General features: G+C 42.8%; 5 protein-coding genes across 5 annotated transcripts; 1 reads left to right on the forward strand and 4 right to left on the reverse strand.

The window, feature by feature from the left end:
- Positions 1–683: 683 nt before the first annotated feature.
- EAE97_003778 (uncharacterized protein) lies at positions 684–2,177 on the reverse strand (the record flags this gene model as incomplete). Its single annotated transcript, XM_038874290.1, has 6 exons — positions 684–994; positions 1,150–1,227; positions 1,278–1,339; positions 1,396–1,784; positions 1,843–1,916; positions 1,970–2,177. The coding sequence occupies 6 exons, from the start codon at positions 2,175–2,177 to the stop codon at positions 684–686; spliced, it is 1,122 nt and encodes a 373-aa protein (XP_038734899.1).
- A 1,149-nt stretch (positions 2,178–3,326) lies between these two features.
- EAE97_003779 (uncharacterized protein) lies at positions 3,327–5,298 on the reverse strand (the record flags this gene model as incomplete). The annotated part of the gene is made up of 4 exons (XM_038874291.1): positions 3,327–3,634; positions 3,696–4,408; positions 4,463–4,911; positions 5,032–5,298. 4 exons carry the CDS (start codon positions 5,296–5,298, stop codon positions 3,327–3,329), a joined length of 1,737 nt encoding a protein of 578 aa, XP_038734900.1.
- Positions 5,299–6,201: 903 nt separating this feature from the next.
- EAE97_003780 (uncharacterized protein) lies at positions 6,202–8,156 on the reverse strand (the record flags this gene model as incomplete). The annotated part of the gene is made up of 2 exons (XM_038874292.1): positions 6,202–7,902; positions 7,956–8,156. 2 exons carry the CDS (start codon positions 8,154–8,156, stop codon positions 6,202–6,204), a joined length of 1,902 nt encoding a protein of 633 aa, XP_038734901.1.
- A 401-nt stretch (positions 8,157–8,557) lies between these two features.
- On the forward strand, positions 8,558–9,395 carry EAE97_003781 (uncharacterized protein; the record flags this gene model as incomplete). The annotated part of the gene is made up of 3 exons (XM_038874293.1): positions 8,558–8,562; positions 8,702–8,813; positions 8,940–9,395. 3 exons carry the CDS (start codon positions 8,558–8,560, stop codon positions 9,393–9,395), a joined length of 573 nt encoding a protein of 190 aa, XP_038734902.1.
- Positions 9,396–10,444: 1,049 nt separating this feature from the next.
- On the reverse strand, positions 10,445–13,808 carry EAE97_003782 (uncharacterized protein). Its single transcript, XM_038874294.1, has 5 exons — positions 13,609–13,808; positions 13,234–13,436; positions 12,182–13,180; positions 11,321–12,123; positions 10,445–11,266 (listed from the first exon to the last, which is right to left on the reverse strand). Exons 2-5 carry the CDS (start codon positions 13,345–13,347, stop codon positions 11,176–11,178), a joined length of 2,007 nt encoding a protein of 668 aa, XP_038734903.1. The 5' UTR covers positions 13,348–13,436; positions 13,609–13,808; the 3' UTR covers positions 10,445–11,175.
- Between the last annotated feature and the right edge of the window lie 735 nt (positions 13,809–14,543).

The following is a 14,543-nucleotide window of genomic DNA, read 5'->3' on the forward strand; positions in this document are numbered from 1 at the left end:
GCGCAATTCCCAACTGAAGGTCTTGGAGAACGAATTACCAACCAATTCGTAAACAGGCTCGAAAATTGTGGTAAAAGTGGTCTTAAACATGTTAATAAACAAGTACGAAACTCAAAGTTTACAGCCGCTTGTTGTGCTACAATTAAAAATCATTGGTATAGCCTTCTGGTGAGATCATTTCCAGCCAACACGGCCATCATCAGATACTTCCAACTTAGAATTACCAACTCTTTGATATGACTATTCACTTTCCTAAGACTCTCTGGGAATATGATTCGAGGACTGATGTATAACAGTATATAGTTCCTAGGTATTCAGCATTAATCAGAAAGCTTATTTAATCATACCTAAAAGATGCATTTTTTGGTATGTCATCTGATCTAATCTGTCCTAGGAAGAGAGACCCATAGTGAATAAAGCCGACTTGAATATTTCCAAAATGCGTGAATAAGACGAGATTGGATCAAATTATTAGGAACGGGCAAATAATTGCTTCACTTAGACCAAGTGAAGGAGATTCCTGAGTGTAAGCATACCAAAAAAGGAACGTTTTCCATCTTAGCTCCAGCGAACACTTATCTCGAACAGGCTAGAAACAGTCACAAGTAGGCAGTGAGCTATCGATTAAGACTAATAATGAAATTATAAGATTAATGACAAAACCTAATGCTTGATCAACCTGTCTATTTGGTAATTGTAATGTGCCTTGTAACCCAAATCCTATTGTCAACCAGTGGACTTTCATCCGAATCTGTGTCGAGGTCCTGATTCTGCCATTCTCTCCCACGTTGAAGATGGGCTGTTGAAAGCTTTTTCAACTGATATGAAGGTCCAGATGAAGGTCCAGGTCGATCGGTGAACTGACTTGGTTGAGTTGTGATTCGCGAATGATTTTTGGAGAATTTGCTCGCTGATGTTGAAGCACCCAGTGTTGAAGAGAACCAGTCGCTGACAGATTTTGGAAGTTTAAAATACGCTTTGAGTATGGGTCGAACTACAAAAATAGAGAAATCAGTAACTGTCGATGAGAAAAAATAGTTTGGAGCAATAACGGAAATGGTAGCGTTGAAGTAGCTGTAGGAGATGAAAAAGAAGCACAAAATGAAAGAAGGAAGTTTGAACCGAAGAATAGATTTCGTGCAAACATACATGTCGGAACGCATGCTCCTAAAATAGCGCTTCCTTCCTCAATCATCAACCACTCGTTTGCAGTCGAGAATCCAGAAACTAAATAGACTTTAGTAATTTCCAGAACGAAATGATCTCACGTTTCCTACAATGCTCTGGATCATGAGGCTGATATGAGTATGCTATGCGTAGTATGCATGTCACAATAACGCTGCAAGCTAGTTAATATCATGTCACTCGCGCCGTTGAAAGGACGAAATTACTTACAACCCACCGAACCAAAAAACCAAGAATAAGAGAACCTTCTTCCGTACAGGGACATGAAGGTCTCTAATGACGAAGAAAGGCAAGGCGAGAATAACAATATCCAAAATTGCATTGGGTAGCTCGAAGCCAAGAACTATCTCTCCGTATGGAATGCAATGTGTAGTGGGTTCGAGTCTGAGGGCTAGATTATATGCCGCTTCAATAGGTGTGCATCCGAACACCGTCAAGCATACAGTGATTATGAACCATATTATGCATAAACCCATTGTTATATCCACGCATCGAATGAGATTTGGGGTTGTTTTGAATAGAGAGCGATACATGCATAATATTGAGATTTTGACGGCCGTGATGATGAAGGGAAAGTGAATGGAACCAATCCATAACAACTGTATGAGTGTCAGCTCAGGACTACTAAAGAAAGCTAGATTATATATGGGATTCTACCTCGAGCATTTTCAAACGATGATCTGGATTCATGACTAGATATGGCTCGAGGGTGCCTGATATCTTGGTGATGTCTATTCGATGCAGTTAGCACGAATTACCTGCTTTGGTGATGGTATGTACTCGCCGCAAATAATCACAATACAATGCGAAGCATACATCAAATAAGCTATAAGAATCCACCAGTCATCATAGCGGATGAATTGCCCGGTCGTCGTCGTGCCCTTTGTCTGTATTCTGGAAATGACGCGTAGAATGAGAGCTATTGTGTCTATGACCAAGAACGAAATAGTTGCCTCCATATTTGACATTCCATCCGGGAGGATTGAAACCATGATTAAAAATGATTATTGGATAAATTTTCAAAAGTGTAACGACAGAGGTATGGAATACGAAATCAAAAAGGGCCTACATGATGTAGATAAGATTATAGAAACCTTTCTAATCTAAGGAATCAAGTGAATGTTACAAACCACATCAGTACCGAACAACGAAGATAGAATGTTATGTAGAACGGTGCGGAGGATCTGGGGGTAGTTCCCCATAATCTCGGATGAATCAAGATAAGGAGTGTGATATCAAATCAATAATGCGGCTTCGCGGCATGATGACCCAGCGGAACGGTATATCAAGATTCCCTCTCCCCAACAAAACCATATGGAGGACGCGCCACCTGACATTTAGACAAGATTGATGGCAATTCGATGGGAACTGTCCAGATATGGATGTGACGATGAGTTGCCAAAAGTTGGTGATAGATGCAGGTACACAATAATCAAATTAATGTATATATTATATGGACGGCCTGATTCTGCTGACAATATACAACAAAAACGTGCCTTGCAGCATTTTCGATAGAAATCGAGACTTGTATCAGATCATGTAATATTGAAATTGCATTCACTATTGAATTCAGCAGCTTAGGCGGCTTTGAGGTCTCCAGCAAACATCAATCCAACAGCTCAGCATTCAAAGGGGGTTTGACTTGGCCATTCGGTACCGCCCATCCGCATTTCCATTGCTTGCAGGAACGTTTCGTAACGTGCGGTGCATATCTACAATTTGTGCTGTATCAAAATTCGATAGGTATGTTGTAAATCTCGGTAGGAAGCTGTGATGAATGGGTTTTGAAGGTTGGAAAAGGATGGGATGCAATATGGGGGGACCTGTGCACGGATGTGGCTCAGGGAGGAATTCAAAGCCGCATCACACTCGTGCTTCCTACACCATCATTCAGGACCGTTTGTGTTCTTAAATTAAAATATAGTTTTACTTTCGAGCCGGGTGTCCATCATATGCTTCATGGGATATCTAAAATAAGAAACAGCACCTCAAATCATACATAACCGTGTAATTCCCTCTTCCCAACACCTTCAATATGCTAACTTCTATTATGATCCTAAACGTAACCTGGAAACACATCAAAACTCCTCGATCGCTATGCCGCTGAACTAAAAAATTCAAAAAAAGTCGTACTCTCCTTCTCATTTACTGATTTTATTTTCGGGTTTCTCTCCATCTTTCACATCTTCATTCTTCTCGCTTTCGTCGTGAGCATTCAACCTTCTCGCTTCCCGTTCCTCCATGTCCTCTATTGTCTGCTCCGCCTCATCTTCATTTGAAGAAGCTCCCCTGATCTCCGCCAATACACGTGCCGCTTCCGCCGCGAATTTGCACTTCATTCGAATGGATGCTCCATACTTATAAAAGAGGAATGGAAATGGTACGCAGGCTAATGCGAGGAAAGCTGGAATTGAACTTGCCCAATGAATGCCGAGGTTGTTGTACATATCTAATCATACAGTTAGTTAACTGTTTGACACACAGCCATTGAGACTTTAGGTAATACTTACAGGTAGTAAAGAGCGGGAACGCCGCACCAAACAAGGAACGAAGAACACTGCTGGCCGCCAAAACGGAAGCGGCATAAAGAACATACGCATCAATCAAATAGTTCATGACACTCAAGAACACCAACACCATCCCACATCCAAAGGGAGCAGTGCCTATAATACTGACAATCCAATGTACGCTTGGAGAATTTGTCCATGCGAACCAGAAGAGACCAACAGGCAAGCAGATACTTCCGATCAGGGCAGGTGGAAGTCGAGCTTCGGGTGGAGCTACGTTGTTATGCTTAGCAGCTGTAGCGTTATATCGTTTATTGTCCCACACTGAGTAAAGAACTGCAATCATCATTCCTACTGCAACACCACAGAAAGCCAATCCACCAATGCCAGCACTCCATCCGCGTCCAACTTGGTACACAATTGGGAATGCTCCGAACATCATGTATAAAGTTCCGTATATAATGGCCAAGTACAAACTTAACAAGAACACGATAGGTTCTGTGAACAACAAGATCCAAGGTCTTGAGAGTGCCGTTTTAAATTCTGCTGATATAGATTTAGAGCCGTTATCGACTTCGATCTTGGATTTGTAAACTTTTCCGGTCATGGAGGACATCTTGTTTGCTCGGCGACGAAGGATGACTGGGGAATAAGTTTCGGGAATGGTGAGGGTGCCAACTATCCAGAGTGCACCGGTGAAGATGGCCATGAGTCCCCTATTGATAGTGTTAGAATCATAGTAGGAATACTGATTAAACGATGCAACTTACTCGACCCATCTCCAACCTTCTGATTCTCCCAAGAAGCCACCTACAATTGGTCCAATAACAGGGCCTAGAAATGGCGCTGCGGCAAAGATACTCATAGCAACTCCTCGATGAGCAGCAGAGAACATGTCGGCAATAACTCCACCGGCATTGGTAAGAGGAGAGCTACCAAAAGCTCCTGCGAGGAATCGCATGATCAAGAGCGTCTGTATATTTTGTGCTCCGGCAGCCCCAGCATTGAAGATAGTAAGCATAGCATAAGTACCGAAGAAAAGGACCTGTCGACCATATAATTCTGACAAGGGAGCCCACATAAGCGGTCCGATCGCAAAACCCAAGACGAAAAGCGAGACTCCTAAAGTGACGACTTCCGTACTGACATTGAAACCCTTAATGATCTGTTCGACCCCACCTGTATATGCTGAAGACACGAAAGATACTGCCAATGTTGCCTTTATCACAAGTTAGTATATGGGCAAGAGAAGTATATATGTCTCACCCCCATCCGTTACACAGCTTGAACTTCGGAAAATAATAACCGAAACCTTAATGCAAAAAGGGGGAGAGCTTACAAAGGCAAGTAGTAAAGTGATAGTCCATTTCTTCAACATGGTAAAATTCATTGGATTTCTGCGATCGCCGGGAATATATTCCACCACATAAGGATCCTGTTCTGTTCCAGATCCTCTATAAGGGTAATTGAGTACTTCGGGCGTGACATGTATCTGATCGAATACCAACTCCCAATGTCTAGCCTTTTTTTGAACATTTTTCTGTTCTTCCAAATCTCTGTCCATATTTATTGTAGTTGAAGAACCAGAATCTGAGGTTCGAACCATGATGTTGTTACGAATTTATTCGAGTTTGGGGTTGGTATCTAGGAAGGTGTGGTTAAATGCAACCCTGCCAAAGTAGTATTTGAACACCGAAATGCGAGATTGAATATGCTCAAAAATACTCAAAACGTTTTGCGGCGCACGACACACATTATATATGATCTGCAATATAACATCATTTGAAATCCAATTTGAACAGCACCTTTTTGTTGACTCATTGAGACCGCTGATTGAACATCCGATGAGGAGATACCTAAGCATTTATGCGAGTTATGCTGATCAATTGGCATTATGCAATGCATCTATTGAAAATATACACAACCGGGGGAAATTGTTCCCGGAATGTCATGAAGTCTGATTAAGGACGTACCCTTTAGTGGATCGATAATAGCCTAAGTTGGGGTTATGCAAATGGGAAAAAAGTAAAGTTCAATTTTGTGAATGGAATCCATGGATCGAAATCTCCAAATGGGGTAAACATCCGTGCTTTGGATTCCTTTCATCCCGCTAAGTAGCTGACAGAACGATCTTTCGACCTTCCTCAAGCTTACTCCGTGCGCCGATGTGTAGTGTATCATGTGTATCATAGTAGATTCTAGTCTAACAGGTGCCGACATAGCCGAATGAATCTTGGCAATAGCGGATGTAATAATTATCGCCATGCTTATATCTAGAATGTGCCAAACATCTTGAAGAAACCGGGCTTTTGGCTCCTATTCCGTGTCCGTCCCGGAGGAAGAGTTGATATTCAAGATTGAATCCCGAGCGCTTGTCATACGAATGAACCCAATGTGAGACGGCAAAGCCCCATCTCCATTTATATCATCTGATTAATATTAGTGACGATGGGTATTCCACAACATCATCCCATTTCAATATACAATGCCTCCGCTAATAGGTTTTACATTATCTTTTTGTTTTCTGCCGTTTCTTGTCTTTTACACTCATGTTGACACGTTTCTTAATCGCATCATGGGCATGCTTGTTGACCTTCGCCTTTTCCTTCTTCTTCTCAATAACTGCCTGCACCTCCTTTTTCTCTTCGACTATCGGTGCAACCTCTTCCTCAAAGCCATCCCATTCATCGTCGTCTTCCGGTGAGAAGTCTTGAGCTTCCTCGGGTGCCACTTGGGCATCGACGTTCAATATCTCTGCATCTTCCTTGTCTTTTCTGACTGGTAACCCCATCAAGTCGCGCACGATATGCCCGCGTTCATCTCTCAGGAGTCCGGCTTCAGGATCCACAGTTGATGTTTGATCTCTCACGAATCCTGACAAGAAGAACCCCATGGTAGCATGCTCATCTCCTTTGTTGGCTCGAATACATCCTTCTGCAACCACTTCATCACCATCGCATGCTTCTATAGAGCCTCGAACAGGCCATTCCCTCATGCCCCGGATTTGATTATCACGACGAAGAATTTTCCAACCCTTTTCTTTTGCAATATCAGAAGCTAAAGCCTTTTGAACGACATATTCGTTTTCTTCGGCATGAATTGAACAAGTGGAGTAGGTGATCTTTCGAGCAGCAGGATACTTGAATGCATGAAGAAGAAGTTCCAACTGAAACTCTGCAAGAGCAGTTAATCTAGCCTTTAGTTCGGCATCGCTATCGACAGCAGTAACGACTCCATCGTCATCTACCATCACTTCTAACGCATCACCATCCTCCTCGCGCTTTCGTTTCTTGTTTGTCTCTTTCTTACTTGTCTCCACTGGCTCCGGTGCCTTCTTCGGCTTCTTTTTGTTTCTGGAAGGTTTGGCAACGATTTCTTTAATACCTGGTAGATGTAATTCGGGCATATCATCCCGACCAACAATTCCACTTCCTGAGCAACTGGGATCCAGCAATAAAGCACCAACATTCTTGTATGTACCAGAATTTGGGTCAGTTTTCAAGAAGTCATATCCAGCATGGAGTGTAGTAAACGTATTCGACTCTGCCAAGTTGACCATCTTTTCCAGAGTTTCAGCTCTCCCTTTGTTCTTCTCAAATGCGTGAATAACTTGAGTAGATTCATCTGGTTCAGGAAGTCGATCAACTAGAATAGCCGCAATATGAGTGGTTTTGTTACCAGGCGCTGAGCAAGAGTCGATAATATCACCATCTTCAGCAAGAGGATCAAGAAGATATGCTGGAAAACATGACGCTTTGTCCTGAAAGATAATTTCTCCAGATTTGTATGCTACACTCCTTGAGAGATCGATATTTGGAGATATAGCAATGAGATTTGGAATATGAACATCGATGTATAAGCGTTTAGACCCCCGGTGTCTAACAGCATCGATCGTCGCTGCACGCTCAAATCCTGCAAAAGTAGATTCGAGTTGATCCTCAAGAGTAGTCTTCAAAGTATTGATACGTATCCAACGAGGGTAAGGTGCTTCAGATGTATCAGTTGCATTCTCCTGACCCGTCTCGACATACGCTTTTAGAGCTTCCATGGTACTCATTTTTCTCCGAAGTCTTGCCTTGGTCAACTCGGCTTGCAATCTCCCCTTATGCCGCTCAATTGAGGCTCGTAAACCATGAGTAGCTGGGAGAGCAATTCCTCTCTTTGCCAAGAGTAAGTCATGGACGAGAAGAAGAGACAAAGTTGGAGTTAGCTATAAATAACATTAGCTACTATTTCAAAGTCTCAATCTATCGCAATACTGACCTTTCGCTCTAAACGTAATAAATCGGCATTTTCGATTACATCCTTCAAAACAGGACTCCATTTACACGTCTCTATCGCCAGAGCATAGATTTGAGCTGGTTGTGATTTTAAATCTTTCTTGCTGAAAATTCTTGATCTTAAACTACCACCTTGATTAGTAGGAGCAGCTAGAACTTCAGCTGCCTCATAATAGAGCGACATTGTAACCGTCAATGTTGAGTTGTCGAGCTTAAAGATTCTTGAAGGAAAATATCAAAGTACAAATTTCTCGCTACTGTAATTGGTCACAAGAGGTACTTGATGAATGTAAGAGATCATCACATCAACAAAAGACCGTAATCATTGATGAAGTCGACTATGTAATTACAGTAGGAGAAGGATTTGAGAACCTTCTTCGATATGAAAAAATAATAAAATCAACAGAGACAAACAGGGGATATTTGTTTTGAGAGAATCTCAAATGGTAAGCACGTGCCACCGCTATCTTATCGGATGGCGCTAGTGAAAAAAGTCGGACATTCCTCCAAAATTTCTGAAGTCCATACTTATCCATCGACAATCCAGCACAACGACAAGCTGGTTCAGAAAGAAATACCGCCAACATGAGGTGAGAGACTTTCCCGATCATCTATTGCATCAAGTCTCTTTCCTGGATTCTTGGACTTTCGAGATCTCAATCGCATTTGCAATCTTTTTGACGATAAAAACATTTATCGCAATCTTTACTTTTGCTAATTCATCAATAGAATCGAAACCTGTTATTTTTGCTCGCAGCCCTGCTACCCAAGTAAGGGCATAACATTCGTTCGCAACGATGCGCGAACCTTTAGATTCTGCCGCAGTAAATGCCACAAGAATGTACGTCTCAAGCACATCTATGTTCCTCCAATCCAAAACGCCACAGCCCCCCCCCCCATCTCACCATGGCACCTGTCTCTCCGATGCTCAATCCCCAAGCCCTAACTAACAATTCCCTTCTTCTAGTTCAAAATGAAGCGTAACCCCCGTAAACTCAAATGGACCAAAGCATTCCGCAAAGCCGCGGGCAAAGAAATGGTCGTCGACAGCACCCTCAACTTCTCCGCTCGCCGCAACGTTCCCGTTCGTTACAACCGTGAACACATCGCCACTACCCTCAAAGCCATGCAACGTGTATCCGAAATTCGGGCCCGTCGCGAACGTGTCTTCTACAAGAAGCGCATGGAAGGCAATGTGGCCAGACAAAGAGAAGCCAACCGAAAATTGGTTGCAGAGAATGAGCACTTGCTACCAAAGATGCGCGGCAGCGAGAAGAAGAGACTCGAGGAGTTGGGAGAAGAGGTCAACGAGTTGGATTTGGAGAGAGAGCAAAGAAGTGTGTTTGGAAAGCAGAAGATCAGGCTCAAGGAGTTGGTTGATGGTGGTGTGGAGGAGGCTGATGATATGGAGATGGATGATTGAGGGGATTGTGAAAACACCCAATTTTGAGATTGATGTCACATATGGCTTGCGGCTGGCCACCAGAAGCTGGTTTGGAAGCAACGAGATTATTCCATCTGACCTCCTTCGAATCGACAATACCTGGATCAGCAATGTTACAAGGACTTGCCAAAAAGCACGTCATGAAAAGTCAATCTTTGTTAGGAAGGATGGAGTTTATGGATTTGTAAAAAGGGCGTTTTGGTATCACAATAATTATATTAGCCTATCTGAGGAGAATTTCGCAACACGAGAATTGCAAAGAAGCCAAGATTCAAAATTTCCCTTCCATAAAGTCTAGTATCGAAATGGGTGGGGGAGAGAGGCATACACATGATTGTAAATAAAGTCTTTCTTTCAATACATCATTCTCAGTTGCATACCTCTATATAGCAGATTTCCTCCCATTCCACGATTCATTGAATACCTATTTACCTACTCGGATACGTATTTACATTATCTACCAACCCCATCCCATCACTTCCGACCCACCCCACCCCGTCTATCTCACAAACCTCGAGATATATGATGCTCAATGCTTCAATTTAATACCTCATATTCCATACCTCATATTCCATATTTGTAGTTTCATTCACATCTGTCTGTAATCTATCATCTATAATCTATAATTTACACACACACACACACACATACATACAAACCCTATATACCCCATACCCCATACCCTATACCTAATATATACCCTCACAATCCCTCTTTCGCACAGCCCATCTCTTTTCACCAAGGACGACCTAGCCGACCTAGCCAGACTCACCTCATCTCATATATCTCACCTCATGTATCCCATCTCATATATCCATACCATACCCCATCATCTCAAGGTTCCTCTCCAATCATTCTAGGCATTCCTACCTCTACACCTCTACTCCCCTATACCAGTATACCTATACACCTCCGCACCTTCAATTTCTGCATCTCTCCACCCCTCCCCCTGAGCCCTTCTCCAACAATGAATAGTTGAATATTCAAAGTCTCCCGATACATTTTATTCATGTTGAATATACACAAAACAAATATACACGAGAAAGACATCACTCATCAAGAATTTCAGGACACCATACCTACCATACTCACATCATACCCTTCCCCATCCTCAATCGCTTCTCAACATTCTTTCTTACAAGAGTTCCAAGCAAATTTGATATCAAAGCCTAACTAATAGCCTCAATCCTATACACCTTCCTATATACATACATTCCCAAAAAGCAAGCCAGGCTAGCGGCACCAGTAATCCATTGTCCTCCTCCCCACGAGCTCCTACCCACTCATCATATCCATTGAATCATAACCGACCATGTCTAAAGTATACCGCCCACCCATCCATCATAAAGACCAAATATCAAATGCAAATCCCCATATTCCCCCCATTCTCTTTCCATTCCTTTCTTTCCCATTTTAATTAAACACCGATTCTAATCCCACCCATAAAATGTACATAACAAAAAGCATAACCCATACTCCCAACCTTAACATATAAGACTCGTGGGGAAAATGTAACATAATTCAGATAACCTTCCAATTCGATAACCTCCTTTACATAACGCCATATTATGAATCGATGTAAATAAAAATATGTGTGGGTGAAGGTGAGTTGGTGGAGTGGCCGAGAGGTATAACCGTTGATATAGTAGTAATGTGCTTACAAACAAAGCAAGTAGGTGGGGTGTCCTCTCACACTGTGCAGAGGTAAAAAGAAAACAAATTCAACAATTGCAAACACAATTCATATCGGCGAGGTAACTCAAATGCGAGCCGCAAGAGAGCCCGATACAGGTGTCGCAGCAAGTTTTGCAACACTATCGAGATGGAATTGAGAAATACTTTGGAATCCCCTAATAAAATTGTCAATATATTTCTCGCAATAGGAAGACGGAGAGAAAACCTACTTTGTAAGATCAAACCCTTTTTCTTCCTCTTCTTCAACCTCATCGACATCTGGCATCTGAAGTTTTCCTAAAATTGAATTTTTGATAGGACTCGGAGCGGGCGTCCGTCGCATTGGAGGTGGACTGCTATCAGGAATGACACTAGGTTGAAACCTTTTGATAGGGCTATTATCATAACCACGAAATCCATGATTAGGAGTACCGTCAGCGAATGTCCAAAATGGCGCAGGGGAGCTAGTTGGCATGTGTTGACTTGGTCGCTGCGCAGTGCTTGGCGGTGCTAAATGAGGATAAACACGATGGGGGGCTGGCGTGACAAACGTGTTACCATCATCCTGTTGATAAGAAGATGAGAGGGTGGGTGGAGAATTGGGCAAATTATCAGAAAGACCAGGGGCGTTCTTCTGAACTCGTCGATAATGTCTAGGTAGTGGACTTCCATCGCCGGGGAAATCATGCTGTAAGTTTTGAATCCGGGGCGCCCGTTCGGGAGTGAATTGCGGTCTGTTAGTTTGGTGTGGCCTCACACGGGGTGAGCGTGAAGCTGAAGATTTCCTTTTTCGAACGACAGAATCCGGGCTGGATTCATCATCAAACCCTCGATCGGCAGCGGTGGTTGGTGATACTGGCTGTGAAGATCCTCGGTGGCCACCACCTCTACCAGGAGCTGATTGTGCGAGTGCTGCGATTGTCTCATAGCACGCTGGCCTGATGAACCACTTTTTACCTTTGCCGGGCTCGTCCTTTCCACGTGGGATCTTGTCGTAATTTTGGTTAAGTGACAAGTTGTGGCGGATAGAATTCTTTTACCTCGTTAGTTTTGAGTCAATCAAAGGATGAGATAGATGCTAGGTAACTTACTTGCCAGCCGCCGGGTGCTTGAAATCTGTAATAAGCGTATTTGGCCATAATGGCTTGGTAAATACCATTCAGTAATAACATTTGATTGGGTGCTTCAAAAATTACCTGCGCGATCATTTGCGCATAGCTGTAACCAGGCTTGATATGATGATTGGAATCAAGACTGAGGTCGACATTTTCAGAATCATTCATGATCATTGTACCACCAGCCGAATAACCAGTATGGGGTCTCCTTGCAGAACTTGGTACTTTGAGGGAAGCGCGAGGAGTAGCAGCACGTTGCCAATTAGCTGGCGCTGGAGCAATCGCTTGTGGAACTCCATTCTGAGTGCGGGCTCCATTAGTTGAAGGGGGCAAAGGGACATCAGAAGGTTCCTCGCTATATCTTTGAGCATCCTCTACGTCCTCTACGTCCTCTACTTCATCAGCTTCCTCTACATCGTCCCCGGTACTCTCGATTTTTCGCAGGTATTCCGGATCGATTTTGAAGGGACCACCAGGTAAAACGAATATCATCTCGATGCCCGAGATATTGATCACATCTCCACTATGCAACTCTCTTGGCTCATGATTGCGGGTAAGATTTGTGCTGTTGACTTTGGCTCCGTTGCGGCTATTGACTTGAATTCGCCAGCCATCGTCGAAGAATATTCTGGCATGTTGTCGCGAAATCATCTTGTTCGGGCCCAGATCAATATCGACCTCAGCAATAGCTCCTGAAACTTCTTCTTGACCCTCGGCCGGGTTGCGCCCAATCTGGACCTCCTGATCCTTGACGTAATAAGTCCAACCATTTCCAGCCAACTTTGCGAAAGCTTGAACTCCTCCGCCGTACTCTTGTTCATATTTGTCGTCCGCGTGGTCGTCGAGAACTTGTACGACACCAAGTAATCCCAAATGTTTCTTGAGCTTAAAGATAATCTCTTCCTGGTTTTCCATCTTGGGGACGGGTTGTTGGTTTGAGGTTGAGTGTTTGGATTTAGGATTGGGTTCTGAAGCCTACATCTCGTGTTAGTGGGAATGGCATATGCGCCATCATGAAATAAACTTACCCTCTTTCTTCTCTTCGGAGGGCGAGAAGGTGAGGAGTCCGGAATATCAATCTCCTCCCTCATGGAATCTCGACGATAGGGTCTTTTAGCGGAGGTTGGCATTTTGGTATGCATAATTTTTTTGCGACAGCGTTGACCCGGTGATTCTTGCGCATAAGATGTCGTATGGATCGGTACGGCAGGAGATAGGTAATTGTTAACGACTAGAGAGAACAATGAGTATTGTGTCGTCGAGGAAGCGTAGGAGGTGTAGACGGAGAGGGAGGGGGAGAGGTGCAGTCACCCTTGCGAATCAAGTGTCAAAGAGTTGGTACCTATAATGAGGGGAGGGGAAGGTTGTAACGATGCGACAGATGATATAATGAAATAACTTACCACGGGCAAAAAGGACCACCGAAATGATTGACTGATTGATTTAAACAGCAATCTCAGCAATTGGCAATTAGCAAATTGATCAACTTATTGAGATGTCGTGAGGAGATTATTGTATTGAATTGTATTGAATTGAATTGTATTTGTTTTGAAAGGAAACAATTTTTTATTTTCTTTGCGGTTCTCCTTCCTTCAATAATAATGCAATGCAATGCAATACGATCAATCGCCTCTCTCCCTATCGTGTGGACCCGTCACGCGGAAGTCGCGTCCTTGTTTAAGGTACTTGCTTGCTTACGAACGAGCGAGCGAGCGTGCGTGCCTTGCCTTCTTGCCTTGTCTTGATGTGCATTCGGAAATTGATAGATATAATTGGTTATAGTTAATGTAAGAAACAATTAACTATAACTATGTTATATGTGTGAATTTATTCTTGAATAGAAAGATGAGATTGTATGGTGATGTATTGTATTGTATTGTATTGTATTGTATCGTATTGTGTGTGTGTATGCGTGTATGCGTGTAAATAAGTAAGGGGAATGAGTATTTAAATACGACGTTAAAGTTGTTGGATTTGATTGTTGAAAGCGAAATTTGGTAGCCGTGATAGCCTTTTACTTGTTCACCTCTTTTTACATTTTTGGAAAGTGTTCAGTTATGATATGATTGGTTGAAAATGACTTGGAAAACAATCGGCGCATTTTGGGGGGAGTCCGACCTCCTCCCCTTCTCCATAAAAATTGACTATCGATAATGGAAGAAAGTGCTCAGGCGTGGCGTGCTAGACATTTACTAAATAAAGTAGATATCTGTCCAAATAATATGATGATGACTTCATTGAGCTTTTTTTTTTTTTTTTTTTTTGGTTTACTCTAGATCTCAGCCTGATCATATAAAGTACCATACCATGACAATATTGATGAGCGCGTACTAAAATG

This window comes from Botrytis byssoidea (genome assembly GCF_014898295.1).
Source record: "Botrytis byssoidea strain MUCL 94 chromosome Unknown BBYS_006, whole genome shotgun sequence".
Classification (NCBI taxonomy): domain Eukaryota; kingdom Fungi; phylum Ascomycota; class Leotiomycetes; order Helotiales; family Sclerotiniaceae; genus Botrytis; species Botrytis byssoidea.